Here is a 17,583-nt window from a genome sequence, read left to right as displayed (position 1 = left end):
AGTGTGACTTTCTTTAGTTCTTTGAAGGTATTTGTAATAGCTACTTTAGAGTTTCTCTCCTCAAAGTACATTTGGGCTCTCTAAAATGCAGTTTCCTTTGCCTGTTCTTTTAAATCCTGAAACTATGCTTTCTTGTTTATTTGCCTTTCTCATAGTTGGTACTTTTTTAGTTCCAAACTGGATATTTGATAATACATTGTAGCAGTTCTGATACTAACTCCCTATTTCTAGGGCTATCATTGTTAACTAGTCTACTTGTTTGTTGGCATTTATTTTCTAGTTAGTTGCTTGTTTTAGCTGAGTGAAATTAGTTTTTCCCCAAATGTGCAACCCTTAATGTTGAGCTTAGAGAGTGCAGGCTTGAGTATGACTCCTCCTACCCCACTGGGTTAAAATGGTTTTATCTCTGTCCTCTTTGATTATCTCTTTCAGTGAACTCCCTTTGAGGATACTGCTTTAGTTGCAGATGGCATATCTGCATTGGTATCAGATGCCACAGTTAGCCTATGCTAATTTCTAGCTGATTGCTCTATTGTTTTGACAACACCCTGGTAAATAAATTACTCTGAAGTCTGATCTGATTCTGCTTGAACAGAAACAATCTGATTCCAGTGCTTCTACAACTTCTGTAGGAGTTGTCTTTGAGGTCACATTTTAAGGCTTCCGCCACCCCCAGGAGGACCCTGCTACTTCTTTCCTCAGTTATTTCTACTAACCTTCTAGCTGTTCTGCCTTTTCTCGTATTGCTGTTACAGAGCTATAAGCCCCAACTAATTTACTTATCACCAAAATCACCACTGGTGATTCCAGTGTCCTTAGGCTTGAACTTCTCCACACTCCATTCAATATAAGATGAGTCCTCTTAAGGAGAAGTATGGAGTGCTCTGTGCTTTTAGGCTTCCTCTTCTTCCCGGGCAGAATGTACCTGCTACTGCTTCAGAGTTTAAGGTGAGGACAGCACCCTGTTTCTCTTGCAGAGACACCCATGTTCTATGAGCAGAGTTCTAGGCAAAGATACTGTATGGTCGTCTTGGCTTTCTCCTCCTAACATGGAACCTCAGCTATACTCGTGTACTAAGACGAGGATGCTTAAGGTCTAGTATTCTCAGCCTGTCATGGCTGCTGTGGAACTTTTGTCCTACAACAAGGCCCAGGTAGAGGAAGAGAGCCTCTACCTTCTCAGTCATTTTTGCCTGAAATAGAGCTTTAGCCACATGAAGCTGGGAGAGGAAGGGATGAGAAATAGGTGGTCTGCTCCTCTTGGCAGATACCATAACCCTAGGCTTGGACTGTCATGAAAGACTTACTCCATCTTCTTAACTTCCCAAGCCTAGATTAGACCTCCTGTCACTATACCTGGGAAAGGAAGGGGGCAAGGCATGGTTCAGATGGCACTGACTCTGTTCTTCTAAAAGTTAGCAGATTTTCTTGAATAAGTATTTCTCCATTTGTTATATGACCTTAGGATGGCTTCCAGACATATTTAAATTGTTTTCCATACTTTGATCATTTGTTTTTTATTGGGAAGAGGATCCACAGAGTTCCTCACATCACTATTCTAGAAGTGCTTCTGACTTGACTTTTCTGGGATGTGTCACTGTTTATAACATCTTTGCATGAAAAGTTCCCTTGATATCTCTAATTTTCTTGAAGAGATCTCTAGTCTTTCCCATTCTATTGTTTTCCTCTATTTATTTGCATTGATCACTGAGGAAGGTTTTCTTATCTCTCCTTGCTATTCTTTGGAATTCTGTATTCAAATGGGGATATCTTTCCTTTTCTCCTTTGTCTTTCACTTCTTTTCATAGCTGTTTGTAAGGCCTTCCTAGACAGCCATTTTGCCTTTTGCGTTTTTTTCTTGTTGATGTTCTTGATCACTGCCTTCCCTGCAATGTCACAGACCTCTATCCATAGTTCTACAGCCACTATCAGATCGAATCCCTTGAATCTATTTGTCACTTCCACTATATAATTCTAAGGGATTTTATTTAGGTCACACCTGGATGGTCTAGTGGTTTTTCCTACTTTGTCCAATTTCAGTCTGAACTTGGCAATAAGGAGTTCATGATCTGTGCCAGAGTCAGCTGCTGGTCTTGTTTTTGCTGACTGTATAGAGCTTCTCCATCTTTGGCTGTGAAGAATATAATCAGTCTGATTTTGGTATTGACCATCTGGTGAAGTCCATGGGTAGAGGCTTCTCTTGTGTTGTTTGAAGAGGGTGTTTGCTCTGACCAGTGTGTTCTCTTGGCAAAGCTCTGTTAGCCTTTGCCCTGTTTCATTCTGTACTCCAAGGCCAAATTAGCCCAGAGACTTTGAAAGATGGGGCCTGACTGTTCTCTAATTGTGATATACATCTATCATCACCGTGGTGGTTTGTGAACTTGATAACAGCTGTGAAGTTTGGCACTTCCTCACAGTTAATACATGCCGGTATCTGAAATTTGTTTGTTCTGTTGTGGGATAGGCATTATTTAATTAAATAACTGTAATGTATGGATGTGAGAGTTGGACTGTAAAGAAAGTTGAGTGCAGAAGAACTGATGCTTTTGAACTGTGGTGTTGGAGAAGACTCTTGAGAGTCCCTTGGACTGCAAGGAGATCCAACCAGTCCACCCTAAAGGAGATCAGTCCTGGGTGTCCTTTGGAAGGACTGATGTTGAAGCTGAAACGCCAATACTTTGGCCACCTCATGCGAAGAGCTGACTCATTTGAAAAGACCCTGATGCTGGGAAAGACTGAGGGCAGGAGGAGAAGGGGACGACAGAGGATGAGATGGTTGGATGGCATCACCAACTCGATGGACATGGGTTGGGGTGGACTCTGGGAGTTGGTGATGGACAGGGAGGCCTGGCGTGCTGCAGTCCATGGGATTGCAAAGAATCGGACATGACTGAGCGACTGAACTGAACTGAACTGAACTGAAATTCATGCATGAGCAAACTGTTCAGAGTGAGAACTGCCTGTATAGCATATGTTGAGTAATGTCCCATGGTAAGAAACAAATACCTAGAGGCCTGTAGGATGAGAATTTGTATCTTGTTATGAGGAAGTCTTTCTCTAAGCGGAGTGTGAAATTGAGATATAAAGGAAAAAGAGAGTTGCTTTGACTTCAGAAAAATGAAAGAATTCTGCATAGCAAAAGGCAACCCAAATAGAGTTAAAGATAACTGGCAAACTTGGAAACATAAACATTTGATGATGTCTTTGGCCAGCAATTCCCTTTTTTCACCGTAGAATGAGGGGGAAATCTCAGTGAGCCAAACCTCATGAATCAATAGATAAGAGGTTAGACTAAATTTCTCATATGGTGTGGATTTAATTTTATGGAATGCAAAGTATCTTCCTGTAGGAAACACGGAGTATTAGCAGTCTTATCCAAATCCTTAGCAGTGCACGCAGGTAAACCTTGCGTAACTGTGTGATGGGTGAGTCTCTTTTCTGTTCTATAAGAGAGAGAGAACAATGAGCAGAATGTGTGTTTCTCCAGGGCCGAATTCTAGTATTGTCTCTGGACCACTGAGCTTTTCAAAAAATCGAAACGCACAGTCTCTCGCCAATCACTCTGAAACAATCAAGAGGGAAAGAAATGGAAAGGTTGATGAACTTGCCAGTCACCGTTGTGGTCCTGACTCCTGAAAATAGTGATGATGGGGAGGATGAGATGTCACATATCTGAAACTTACAGGGCATGAAGATTCAGATGTCCAGGGTGTAGATTCACATGGAGTAGGGAAGAATGCCTCTCATAACCTACCTCAGCTGAATTACTTATTGGGAATTGTTGATTAAGAAATGAGAGGATACAGGCAGGAGCAACTCCTGAAATAGTGCCTAAATAACTCAAATATTCCTAAGGAATCCTGCGGACAACTGTGTCAGAGAGGAACTGACAAATGGAATATAATAAGCACAGAGATCATGCCCTTGTCAGCTAGCATACGGAGAGCATTACTGATCCTCAGCAAATTGCCGGGAGCCAACACACGAGACCCTACCCCTAAAGAGGCCATAGGGGAGAAAACCTGACGGGCAAGGCGAATCAGGTTTTCAGGGGTTTTGGAAAGCTGCCCCCGGCTCTCACCTTAAAGATGATATCTGTCTTTCTGATGCCTGCCTCAATGGACTACTCCCTAATTTCTCTGACACAGGCAGGAAGGCCTTCCCCGATCTCTTCCCAAATAAGAATCAATTTAGAATTTTAATCAATAAGTTTCCCAGGTGGTGGTATTTTATGAGATTATTTAGGGTGAAAGGAGTGTTTTAATTTAAACTCCTTTGCTGGTATTTTAGTTTGTTTGGCAAATGCGTTTAGGTCCTTGGTACTAATATGCATGATTGCTTATAATATCCTAATCATAAAACAGCATAAAGAACCTGATCACCTAAAGTCTTTAGTAGGCACAGAGCCCTTCGGGGGTGAGGAAGCCCTATGAGAGAACATAAAAATATTATTCTAAAAGTGGTTATAGTTAAAGATTTAGAAAAATAAGAGTTTAAATTTGTTAATTTTAACCAGGAATGCTAAACAGGGGCTGCCTCACTGGAGCTGCAGAGTCTTTGTGTGGTAAACCTTTTAGATAAATTTAACTGATAACTTCTGCAAAAGGATTGACCTTTGTGTTCATTAAAGAATAGATTACGGAAAACAGCTTTGCATTCACCTAGGTCATAAAATGTCAATAGGCCCCAAGGCCAGAAGATAATGTACAAGACCCTCATAAACAAAGAAGTATGCAGAAAACACCCTGGTTTCGTGAAGGACAAGCTGACGTAATGTTAAACTATCTTCCCCTTAGAAATGTACAAACTTAGGGTATAAAAGCTATGGTAAAAAATAAAGCATTGCCAGACTCTTCCAGACTCTCTGCACCCGCGTCTGGTCATTCTCTCTCTCTCTCTCTCTCTCTCTCTCTCTCTCTCTCTCTCGCAGACTTGGCCCTATCAATGCTAGTCTCTCGTCTCTCTCTCTCTCTCTCTCTCTCTCTCTCGCCGACGCCGTTCATCCTGAGGGTATCCCCTGGATCCTGCCGAGGCTGGACCCCGGCAGCAAATCATTACTGATCCTCAGAAAAATGTGATGTGACTGGGCCTAAAACCTGGTTGGAATTTTCCATAGATGTGTGATATTGGAGATGTGTTTGCAGCTGCACTTGCCAAATCTCCTTTTCAAAGCACAGTAGGTCATGGCCAGAGGAGCAAGGGCAGCTCTGCTCGCTCTCAGGCAGAAAAGGATTTTAGAAATGTCAGGTTCTCTCCCACAAAGGAAGGGGTTAGCAGATTATGAATTGGTGATTAGTACAAGTGTCTGTGATCCCTCAACTAATTTCCATCTTGAAGCTGGGATATAAAGACTCAGGTGCTGGGTGGTGAGTCACAATCTCTGAATAGGTGCTTAGTCAGGACGGATGGGCTGAATCCGGGTCTCGGCATCTGGTACCCAGCTCTTTTTCCAGCAGGATGCCTTTAGACATGACCCTGACACCTTTGCATCCATAGCTTTTTGTTGTTGTTTGGTTGTTTGAGTATATAAAATGGTGATAACACTACTTGGTGGCATATTCAATTAAAAAAAAATAGCAACCTTTCATTACTCAGTGCAAATCAAACAGGAAATGCTTTCTCTTAGTAACCCTGCTTAACAATTTTCTGGACTCTTCTGCGCTGGGCCAGATTCAGAAATACACAAGTGAAAGATGAGACAGTACATCATGTTTTATTCAATTGGGTCTTGATACCTGTGTGTGACTCTTAACCAAGTAGTATGCAGTAGTTAAGGACACAGATTGAAATTGTTTAGAGTGTGTCCTAAACTCTGACTGCCAGGATTTAAACCTCAACTCTGGAGATTGTAAAACCTGGGAAAAATTGCTCTCCTAAACTTCATTTCCTGCAACCGAGAAACATAACTGTATCTTCCTTGTTGTGTACTGAATAACACCCTTGTCCCTAAATATCCATATTCTAATGCCCAGAACCTGTGAATGTCACATTAAATGACAGAAGGGATTTTGCCAATGGGATTAAATTAAGGTTATTGATAGGAAGATTCTCCTGGGTTACCTGGATGGGCACTCAGTCATCACTGGTGTCCTCACGAGAGAGAGGTAGAGGGAGATTTGACTCCAAAGAGAAAGTGATGATGAAGCTAGGTTTGGATTGATGCAGCCAGAAACCAAGGAATGCTGACAAGAAAACAGATTCTGTCTTAGAGCCTCTAGAGGGGGCATGAATGGTCCTACCAACTCCTGATTTCAGTCCAGTGAAACTGGTTTTGGACCTCTGTCTTCCAGAACCGTAAGAAAATGTGTTTCGTTTTAAGCCACCAAGTTTGTAGTAATATTACAGCAACCGTACCGAACAAATGTGCACCTCTTAGGAACTATTACCCCAGTTAAGATGTGTGCCTGGAAGCACACTTAGTGGAATAGCGGCATGCAGCAGGTTTGCCATCATAAGCCATTCTTAAAAACCTGAATCCTTGGCTTTGCGGGATCATCAGATCCAGTACAGTGGTTGCCGTTTTTCTCCTTGTTCATCCTGGTAACATGTCTGGACAGCTAGTAGAGAGAGCTCTGTCCTTCTCCACAGGTCCTCTCACCTCTATTAATTAGAAGGAAAGTAAAAGTTGCTCGGTCATGTCCAACTCTTTGGAGACCCCATAGCCCCCCAGGCTCCTCTGTTCATGGGGAGGCTCCAGGCAAGAATACTGGAGTGGGTTGCCATACCTTGCTCCAGGGGATCTTCCCAACCAAGGGATCGAACCCAGGTCTCCTGCATTGCAGGCGGATTATTTGCCAACTGAGCCACGAGGGAAGCCCAAGAGTACTGGAGTGGGCAGTTTCCCTTCTTCAGGGGATCTTCCTGACCCGGGAATCGAACTGGGGTCTCCTGCATTGCAGGCAGACTGTTTCCCAACTGAGCTACCCAGGAAGTCCTAACGAGAGGGAAGAGGTTACTTAAGTAAGACGTTACTTAAGCCACCATCTTCTTTTCCTCTCCTTTATGACTCTTCATCCAACTGGTCTTTATAAATTTTAAAGAAAACAAAGTCATTTCTCAATGGATTCAGATACTACCCCAAATTAATATTCCCCAAAAGTTCTTATTCTTATTTCTAGACCTCATCACCAGAAATTCCTGAGCCTAAACCCTGCCTAGCTTCTAGGATCAGTCATTTTCTCATTTCTCCCTTTTCCTTTTAGTTGAGTCTTGTCATTTTTGTCCCTTCCCTAAACATAACTTGTAATAAGGTGACATAGCAAAGTGATGAAAGTATAGATGGTTTGTTTTAATCCTGGGTTTTTGCCATCTACTTACTGTGCGACATTGGACAGGCTCTTTAACCTCTCTGGGCCTCAGTTTCAAAAAAATAAGTCAGTATTATAAATAATACCTACCTAAGATTGCAATTGTGAGGATTAAATGGGCTTAAGCACTTGCTAAGCACTTAAAATAGTACTTGTTGTAGTGTAAGCACTGTAATTGTGCTTGCTAATAATCATAAGTGCAATTCCCAGCACATAACTTACTCAACTTTCTGTCATCACTTTGAGGTATGTATTTGATGAAATCAGTAAAATCATTCTGTTTCAAGGGGAACAGAAAAGTATTTTTGAGCAATTGTCCATGTGGCTATTTCACCACATTTAGTGTTTTCAGATTTCTGTACAACAGCCTGGGCTAGTCCAGCAGCAAATTAAAAATGGACAGAGCTTATGTTTTGCACCCTTTATCTCACTGTCCCCCCGCCTCCCCCACACACATCCCCATCTCTTTGGACATAAGCTTTCATTTTTCCTCCATGTTCTGAAAACCTACTTCTAAGAAAGTGTCTCGGTTCATCCATGTCGCCACAAAGTAGCATTGGCATATAGACACTATCACGTGTGAAATAGCTACTAGTGGGAAGCTGCCGGATAACCCGGAGAGCCCAGCCTGGTACTCTGTGATGGCCTGGAGGGGAGTGAGGGGAGGGCTGAGGTAGGCTCAAGAGGAAGGGGAGATACAGATATAGATAATTATATGTTTATATTATATATAATGTATATATTATATATGTATATATAATTATGACTGATTTGCTTTGTTGTATGGCATAAACCAACACAACATTGTAAAACAAGTATCTGCCAGTTTAAAAACCAAAGGTGTGTGATCTCCAACTTAGCGTGAATTTAAGACAATAGTGCCACTTGTCTCAGAGAGACAACTTTTCAAGCCTGGTTCTGTTTCTCAAGGTTGTTTTGTTTTTCTGTCTCTCCTAGCCTTTCCACCTTGGGCAAATACGGGAGGTCCACATTGTGGCTCCAACACTTAGCACCCGCGGCGTTCTCCAGGCCCGAGAGGAGCGTCTGAGGGCGGCACCCCTGTCCCGGGGCTGCTGAGGGACCGCGCCCGGCTCCGTCTCACGTGAGGCGTCAGCTGCTGCTCAGGCAGCCCCTCGCCTCTCGTCACCCTGGGTGACGGCAGCGCCCGGTCCAGGGAGGGCCTGGGTGGGCTCAGCATAGGCAAGGGTGTTTCTGGATCTCTGAGAAGAAAATATCGGCGACAAGAAAGACATGCATTCATGAGTCTGGGATTCTCAAATCTTCCACAAGCCGCCTGCTAATTCTTGAGAGGTATATGTGGGGAAAATGCCCTGCTTGATAATAACGAGAGTTTTAGCCTGAAGTTCCACACAAAATTTCTAATCTTAAGAAATGTAAGAGGCCCTAGGTGAGATCTCACTCGTGGCCTAGACCAGTATTGGGCACAGTATGGAATAAGGACTACCTGGCTCATAATGACCTGAAGTACTGGTTGAAATCCAGATTGTTAACTCTCCCACAAGGCAAGGAAATTAGGAGTGATGGGGCCAGAATTATGCCGTTTTCATGATCAGTAACTAGTGGTTATTTCCAGTCTAACCTGAAAGCAATTTGGTCTCTTTTCTTTCAGGGTCTTATGCTTCCTTTGGTCTTAGAGCTTCAAACTGAGGAGGGGGAGGGGCAAGGGTTCTGAAAGAGGAGGGGATCCAGGCAAGGAAACAGTGTTGCCTTTGAACATTTTAAAAATAGTTTATTCTGGGGAAATGGTTCAAGAGAACAAAAGAAGGTGGGTCAGATTTTAGGAGAAGTGATGACATTTTGTGAGAAAATAGCAGTTGAAGGAAAAAGCAAACTGAAATACAGCATGAGTTTAAACAGTTGATGATAGAGACAGAAGTAGGAGCATCATGCCTACAGAGAGGGAAATACAGTTCTACCATTCTGTTGTCCCCAGGACCGAGCAGAACTTAGTTAATTTAACTTACTGGTTTTCAACCCATAGCATCAACCTGTAAATAAAACACAGGACACTTTGTTGTGTTTGCATAACAAATTATAAATATTATCATCACAGGTAAAGCAAACATGCTATTGCCCAAAGGTGAGCTGTACAAGGGGAAAGACAGAACTGGGGGCACAAGCAGTCTCAGGCATAAAGAAAATGATGAGATTAGAGTGAAAGTGAGTACTGTAGCTATGTCCTATAGCTAATATTTCTTGAGAGCTTCCGTGTGTTGGACATTGAAGGCTGCAGATGTGTTATTATTTGCATCATCACGAGCAACTCCACGCAGTGGTGGTTATCATCCAGTTCCTCATCATACAGGTGAGGAAACAGAGGCCCAGGAAGGTTGAGTAAATTGCTCAGGATTGCAGAGCTAATAATATACTGAAGAACAAAGCTTCCAAGCCAAGTGGTCCATCTCCAGAACCAAGGCTTTTAGCCACTAGACTACTACTTCTCCCTTCAATAAAAGCCAGCAAAAATTGCATGGCATTACAGAAGAGAGGCAGCAGAAGTGATGAAATGAATATGATGTATTGGAGGGAAGAGGGATGAGAAGTAGTGGGGGTAGGAGTTTATCTTCCTGCCTCATGCTAGGGTGCTAAAATGGATCTACAATGGATACAGCAGATAAACATAATGTCTAGAATTATGGGGGCAACATTCCTGTGGCCAAAAACTGTCTCTGGAGAGGGGAACTGGGGTTAGAAAAGTTGAATTTCTGTATTTGAGATGCTATCATGTCCACATAGTATTTTCATAACAATATTTCCATTTATTTAGATGAAGCTTCAACTGTGTAAATGCATTAAAACATGAAATTCAAAATCATCTTTATATCTCATACATTTGCTAAGTGCTTGCCTTATCAGAATTGTTGTTTTCAGCTTTGAAGGATTTTTATTTTTTTAATGAAAAGCATTATAAATTTTAAAAGTTAAAAATTGTCCCTGGTGATGTTGTCCTGCATGGCCGAGAGAAGGTGTGGAACTATTAGAAGCAAACTGTATTTCAACCCTGCTTCTGGTAGGGAAGGAGAGCGTCTGAAGTCAGGCAACAGGAGCTTTGATCCTCTGGAGTCGGAAGGAACAACTTGGAGTAAATGAATCAGGCGGCAGGGTGCCGGGAGGAGGCTGTCGGCCTCTCTGTGATGGTGTTCTTTGTTTTGCAGGACTAATCTCAGAAATGTTGCATTAGGCTCAGTGCTGTGCATTTTTAGGCTGCAGTATTTTTCCATCTGTATACTTCATGAAAGCAAGCACTTTTATGCTCCCTTTAAAATGGGAATCTCCTATTTGAATTGCCTGGTGAGGACATTTGAAGTAATTCATTAAGCATACATATGCATGCTCTATCTCCATCTATGTAGCTATCAGTTATCCTTTCCCTACTCACCTGCCTGTATTAGTCTGCTCAGGCTGCTATAACAGAATAGCATAGACTAAGTGGCTTAAACAAGAGACATTTCACACTTCTGGGAAGTCTTAAGAGCAAGGCAGAAACACTTCCAGGTGAGTCCTCCATTTTTGGCTTGTAGATGGCCATCTCCTTGCTGTGTCCTCCTCACATGGTGGAGAGAGAAAGCTTTCGTGTTTTTTCTGTTTCTTATAAGAGCTAATCCTATCATGACAGCTCAACCCTCATGGCCTCTTCTAAACCTAGTTACCTCCTAAAAACTCCATCTCCTAATTCCATCACACATAAGGGGATAGGGCTTCAATATATGAATCTGTGGAGGGGGACAAAAAAATTGTCTTAACTCTCTATATCTGTCTGTCTATCTGTCTTTATGTGTAGAATAATAACAGTGGCTTATAATTCATTTCCCTGTGTTATTTTATCCTTCCAAAACTCGTGTGAGGTAAACTGGCCATAGGAAAATCACTGATTTCACTGAAACGTTTGAAGGTTGGATTAACTTTGTGATCACACAATCAATAAATGATGATGCCACAATTCAATCCACATCTTCTCCACCCTCCTTTCCTCTTCTCTTCTCCCTTCCCACTTTCTGACTTTCTTCCAGCCGCATTATTTACTAGCTTTTCCCTTAGGACATTGGTGTCCTTCTTCTGGGCCTTGCAGAGGTTATTCCCATTATCTGGAATGCTTTTTCCTCAGATATCTGACTCAGTTCCCTCCCGCTACACTGTTCAAACTCCACCTTCCCAGTAAGACTTATCCTGTTCTACTGTTTAACTGGAACACCTTGTTTCTCTGCCCATACACTGCTCAATCTCTGTTGCGTTTGTTACTAGGCTTCCCTGGAGGCTCAGTCAGTAAAGAATCCACCTGTAATGCAGGAGACCTGGCCCGATCTCTGGGTCAGGAAGACCCCCTGGAGAAGGAAATGGCAACCCACTCCAGTATCCTTGCCTGGAAAATCCTGTGGACAGAGGAGCCTACAGGTGGGCTACAGTCCCTGGGGTTGCAAAGAGTCTGACACAACTTAGCAACTAAACCACACCACCAGCTTGTCAGATAATTTACACTGATTTCTGTTCTCCCCTCTGACTACAGGATAGGCTACAGAGAGTCAGGAGTTTTGCCTTTATTGAACCTCCTGGAGGCCCAGCAAAACTCTAGGGTCTGCTAGAACTGGACACAGTTATACCTCTTATGTTTGGTATTTTAGCAGCCTATCTCAGAGCCAAGCCAGTTATTGAAGAGAATCTTTTCTGATACTTTAAGCAGTATGATCAACTTGAAGTAAACTTAAATTTTCAACAATTACAGAGCAGGCATGGACTCTTCCTTTGTTTCTCCAGACACATGAACCTGGATACAAAGTCCATCCTCTCTGGGTGAAGTGGGAACATACAGAGATGACTGGCCTCAGTTTCAATTGGATCAAAAGATGCACAAAAGAGACATTTAAACGTTTTCAAAAACGAAAACCATCAAGTGTGTTTCCTCTTCACACATCAGGGATTGTCTGGCCTCTGGTGTGGTTCGAGTGGTGCAGGGGGAGAGAGAGAGACATAGAGAAGTAAGGATGAGCTGCCCTGTCTCTGCCTCCTCTGGACCTTAGTTCTTCCTGGACTGTCACTCCTTACACTCAAAGCAGATTTCAGAAGTCAGCACACATGGTCATAATGTATGCCTAGCTCCACAACCCAGTCACTGGGACCCAGAAAATTTTGCAACCTTAAGTCTGCCTCAACACATCATGACTCATATATATCAATGGGTAAAGACACACAAACAGTAGTAGATTAACAGGAATAAGTTTTTACTTATATATAAATTACCTATATACATATTTGTCCATAAAGCTGGGAAAGATAAGTGTCCATTGAGGCAAATGGGTAGGGGGAGAGGAAGCAGCTAAAGACAGCTGTAGAACTTGCCAGTTCCAAGTGTAGGGAAAATATCCAGAAGTTTGGGTCGGCCAAGTTTACAGTCAAACCAGGGATGGCATAGTGGATGATACATGCAGATTACTTTCCATCCTCCACATGGAACTTCTCAATTCTGGTATGTAGTTCTGAACTGGGCTCAGATACTTCTCAGCCTGCACGACACACACACCCACCTTCCTCACCCATGCACATACAACACACACCTACTCGTGCATATCGCTGAGCGTGTGGTCCTTTGGCTCATTGCTGCTAAAGGCAACATCGTGCTCCTCCAAAGTCAGAGGGGTGCCCTGAGTTGGGGTCCCAGGAGTTCTGAGTGCAGACATTCCTCTCTAAATATATATGGTGCTATCCCCCATCGTACTACGTGGGTTTGGGCTGGGGAGGCCTGGGTGCTTTGTGTGAATGGGACAGCAGAAGTGTACCCAGTCACAGCGGGTGAGGTGCTGGCCCCCGTCACCCGCTCTGTGCTTTGCATATATGAGTTCCGAGCCCAGTGGCAGGTGCTGACACTGGGGCCTCCCATCCGAGATGAGATGTGGCTCCTTCCATGTGTTCACCCATGGTGTATTGGCCAGGTGGGTCCCAGTTGTACTGATGGGAAGTGTGGCTACCAGGTCCTCCATTCCTGGGAATGATGACGTTCCCTCCTATACCACCACCACTTGGATCTTGGACAGGTGGACCCCTTGTGTTTGGAAGTCAGGTGGAACTTCTAGTGGGTTTCAAGCCAGGGGTGGGTCTCACAGTTGCAAATCCAATGGATGCAGTGTTGTTCTAGTGAAAAGTTGAAATTGACTTGTCCCTTGACACAAATTTCTTCTTCATGGTGATGGGATTTGTAACTGTAGATTGTCTACACTCATGTGGGTCCTGGGTGCAGTGATGGGAAGTGGTAACACCCCGACCTCTAACCATAAGGATGGTGGTTTCCCCTGCCGTGACTCTACCACCTGGACTTGGCTGAAGGAGACCCCAGGCGTTTGGATTCAAGTTGGAACCAGATATGTGCCCGGATGCTGGGATGGGGGCTTGCTGTTCCTACTGCAGCAGCCAGCTGCAATGAGATGAGCCCAAGGTGATCTGGCCACAGTAGGAACACAGGTGGTGCTGGGTGTCCCACACAGTTCTGTGCAAAAGTGAGGTGGGCCAGATGCTTCTGAATAAGTGAGGCCTAGGGCATTCACACCAACCCAAAACTCCCACCAGCCATAGAGGCTGCAGCCCCATCAACAGTGGGCCTCATGTGGTACTAGCAAGACAACAAGCTACTGTCTCCAGGACTGGGCACTGTGGTATCCATTCCAAAACCAGAAGTAGCAGATACATCCCTGGGGAAAATACCTGAGCTGTAGACAGAGGGCGGCTGCATGTTGATGGTGGTGGTGGAAGACAGGGGATCTGGTAAACCCGAATCCATTATCCTTCCTCTGGGTGGCTGGACTGCAGAAGAGGTTAGCTTTTCATCTTGTGCTAGGGCTAATGGGTTTCCCAGTGGAATCGACTTGTTAGGCTTCTTCCTGTTGTTGGCCCCAGATGTGGGTTCAATGGTGAGTTCTGGGTTTCAAGCTTCACTTGAAACATGGGTACCTCTGTTGACCACGTCCACAGGTAAATAAGTCGAGGCTCGGGTCCAGGCATCGCTGCCACTGGGTGCTGTGTTCTCAGAACCAGGAAGAGCCATGTGGTATGAGTAGTGGTTGTCCTTGGAGTCAGAGGTAGACTAGAAAGTAAAGTCTGAGGAGGAGGTGCATCCATAGCTTTGATGTCAAAGACTGGTTTGACATCTGTAGAGATGCTGACTGCTGAAGCATAGATAACTGCCGAAGCCATAGGTGGGGGGCTGGGGGAGGCAGGAGCCGAAGCCATAGATGGGGGTTTGGGGAAAACAGGAGCTGAAGCAATAGATGGGGGGCTGGGGGAGGCAGGACCTAAAGCCATAATTTGGGGACTGAGGGAAAGAGCCAAAGCCCTAGAGAGGGGGCCAGGGAAGACAGGACCAAAAGCTGTAGATGGGGGGCTAGGGGAGAGAGTGGGCAGAACCCTAGATGGAGGGATGGGGAAGACACTGGCTGGAGTCCTACACAGTGGGGCCGGGGAAGACAGGACCCAAGGCCGTAGATGGGGTTCCAAGGGAGACATTAACCAGAGTCCCAGGTGGGGGCCCGGGGAAGGCGCCAGCCGGAGCCCCAGATGAGGGCCCGGGAAAGGTAGCAGCCTGACCCCCAGGTGGGGGCCCGGGGAAGACGAGAGCCTGACCCCCAGGTGGGGGCCCGGGAAAGGCAGCAGCCTGATACCCAGGTGGTGGCCCGGGGAAGGCGGCAGCCGGAGCCCCAGGTGGGGGCCCGGGAAAGGCGGCAGCCTGACTCCGAGTGGGGGCCCGGGGCAGACGACAGCCTGACCCCCAGGTGGGGGCCCGGGGAAGGCGCCAGCCGGAGCCCCAGATGAGGGCCTGGGAAAGGCAGCAGCCTGACCCCCAGGTGGGGGCCCGGGGAAGGCGGCAGCCGGAGCCCCAGGTGGGGGCCCGGGGAAGGCGGCAGCCGGAGCCCCAGATGGGGGCCCGGGAAAGGCGGCAGCCTGACCCCCAGGTGGGGGCCCGGGAAAGGTGGCAGCCTGACCTCCGGGTGTGGGCCCGCGGAAGACGACAGCCTGACCCCCAGGTGGGGGCCCGGGGAAGATGGCAGTCGGAGCCCCAGATGAGGGCCCCCGAAAGGCGGCAGCCTGATATCCAGGTGATGGCCCGGGGAAGACGGCAGCCGGAGCCCCAGATGAGGGCCTGGGAAAGGCGGCAGCCTGATAACCATGTGGGGGCCCAGGGAAGGCGGCAGCCGGAGCCCCAGATGAGGGCTCGGGAATGGCGGCAGCCTGACCTCCGGGTGGGGGCCCGCGGAAGACGACAGCCTGACCCCCAGGTGGGGGCCCGGGGAAGACAGCAGCCGGAGCCCCAGATGGGGGCTTGGGAAAAACAGAGGCTCTCTGCTGCCCATCAGTGGCTGCAGATGTAGGGTGAGGGTTGGTTTGGGAGTGAAAGGCATAGTTAAAGATTGAAGCAGGGCAGGAGACCGTCGGCACAAATGGCGCTGGTGGTGTCTGGTCTCCCTGCAGTGCGTGTCTGCTCCACCCCAATACCTGGGGGAGACTGAAAGGTTACAGCATGAGCCGGGGGAGTAGTGTCCATGTCAGTGACGTCCTGATCTGAAGGAGACAGGAAGGTTACACTTGGAGATGCTGTGACTGTGGTGGTAAAAGGGACTCCAGTAGAAGTTGTAGCAGGGGGAGCGATGGGGCGGTCTGGAAGAGGGGTGAGTAAGTATGAGGGAGGGGGAGAATCTACACACATGGGTGTTGGGGATTCATTTTTGTCGGAGGGTGGCTGGAAGGGGAGGGTTGGGGTGCTCAGGGGTGTGGAGAGGTCAGAAATAGAAGGTGGTGTTGCTCTGACTGCACACGCAGTGCCCGCATCCTCCTTGAGGGCAGTTCCCACAGTGGGATTGGAAACTGGAGGCAGAGCATCTGCAGGACTAGCAGAATGAGAGTCCACGGGGGCTGTGTGTCTTGCCACCCGATCCACATAAGGTGTCAGGCAAGGTGGAAGGACAGCCAGATTGGGGAATCTGGAGGACAGGTCGGCCAAGTTGGTGGTGGTAGGAGGGACCTGCAACGTGTGACTGACCGGAGGCAGGGAGCCTGTGGTCCCTGGGGCAGGCGGGGCGGCGCTGCGGCGTCGCATGGCCTGCCTTGGATCCCTCAGGATTCTGTTCCTCTGACGGTCCCTGTTTTGTTTCAGGGTGCCCCGGGTTTTGGCGCGAGTCATGGCTGGAAGCTTCGGAGGCGGGGGAAGGTCACTGCGACCCCAGAGCAGCGGCAGCGGGGGCGGCAGTGGCGGCAGCGGGGGCGGCAGTGGCAGAAAAAGCGGCGGGGGCATCGTCCTCTTGCGGGGGCGCCCACTGCCGGCGGCTCCCAGGGGAGAAGAGCTTCTCCGCGGGGTGTCTGAAGGTGGCTCACGCTGCAGCGCCTTCCCGGACATCGGTGACTCTGGGCAGCCGGGTTGGTGGTCTTCACCCAGCACCACTTCTCCTGGCCTCTCGGGCAGCAGGCTGCAGCGCGGACTTGGGGCAGAGAGCACCGTGGCCAGGGGGCCAGGCTGCGAGGGAGGCCGGCCGTCTCCAGCAGTGCCGTCTGAGCAGATGGCGGGGCTTTGGGAGGAAGGCTTCGTCCGAGACACCTGGGCTTTCTCACTGAAGTTGCCTCCTGGGTGCCCCGGAAGGAGGTTTGGGAGGCTCGGGAGGGCAGTGGAGGGGCGGGAGGAGCCCGCCGGTCTCCTGGGGCCTAGGTGTCATTGTCATAGCCCCGCTGCGGTCCGGACTCATCTTTCCGTTGTCCTCTCCTTCGGCCTCTGTGTGACCTTCCTCCTCTGTCACGCCTTCCCTTTGATCTTCCTGGACCATGGCCTTACTCTCCTTTGCGCGAGGAAGTGGGCGGTGACTGGTTGGTACCGGCTTCCCAGCCTTGGCTACCTGAACAGGTAGCTCAGGGAGTGAACGCAGGAGAGTAATTTTGCGCCCCGGTGGAGGAATTCTGACGGTTCTCGAAGGTCCGAACATCATGGAATTACGAGTGGACAGGACGGGCTGCTGCTTCGGCCACTCCCTCAAGTTCGCCAGGGGTAGCCCGCCCACACGGGAGTACCCAGCCTCCTGGATTGGGTACCACCTTTTCAGCATGCTGTAAAACCCGGACGATGAGGGCACTGGATCCTGGTTGAGCAGCCTGCGACCAGGTTGTAAAGCAGGAGCTGGGGCGGCGGGGTGACCCCGGCCAGATGTGGTGGCACCCCGAGGGCGCAAAACCAGCGAGCGCCGGCCCAGCGGGCGCCGGCGGCGGAGCACAGAAAGAAGTTTACACAGTA

General features: G+C 47.5%; 1 protein-coding gene across 1 annotated transcript in view; it reads left to right on the top strand.

Annotated features, from left to right (window-relative positions):
• The window catches only part of LOC136152767 (uncharacterized), a 50,862-nt gene extending 33,533 nt beyond the window's left edge, over positions 1–17,329 (top strand). The window contains exon 4 of the mRNA XM_065914139.1: positions 16,462–17,329. Within this exon, the coding sequence (XP_065770211.1) occupies positions 16,462–16,916 (455 nt within the window). The 3' untranslated portion in view covers positions 16,917–17,329. The remainder of the gene's footprint in view (positions 1–16,461) is intronic.
• The last annotated feature ends 254 nt before the right edge of the window (positions 17,330–17,583 follow it).

This window comes from Muntiacus reevesi, chromosome 22 (assembly GCF_963930625.1).
Source record: "Muntiacus reevesi chromosome 22, mMunRee1.1, whole genome shotgun sequence".
NCBI lineage: Eukaryota > Metazoa > Chordata > Mammalia > Artiodactyla > Cervidae > Muntiacus > Muntiacus reevesi.
This window is presented reverse-complemented; position numbering and strand designations above follow the sequence as displayed.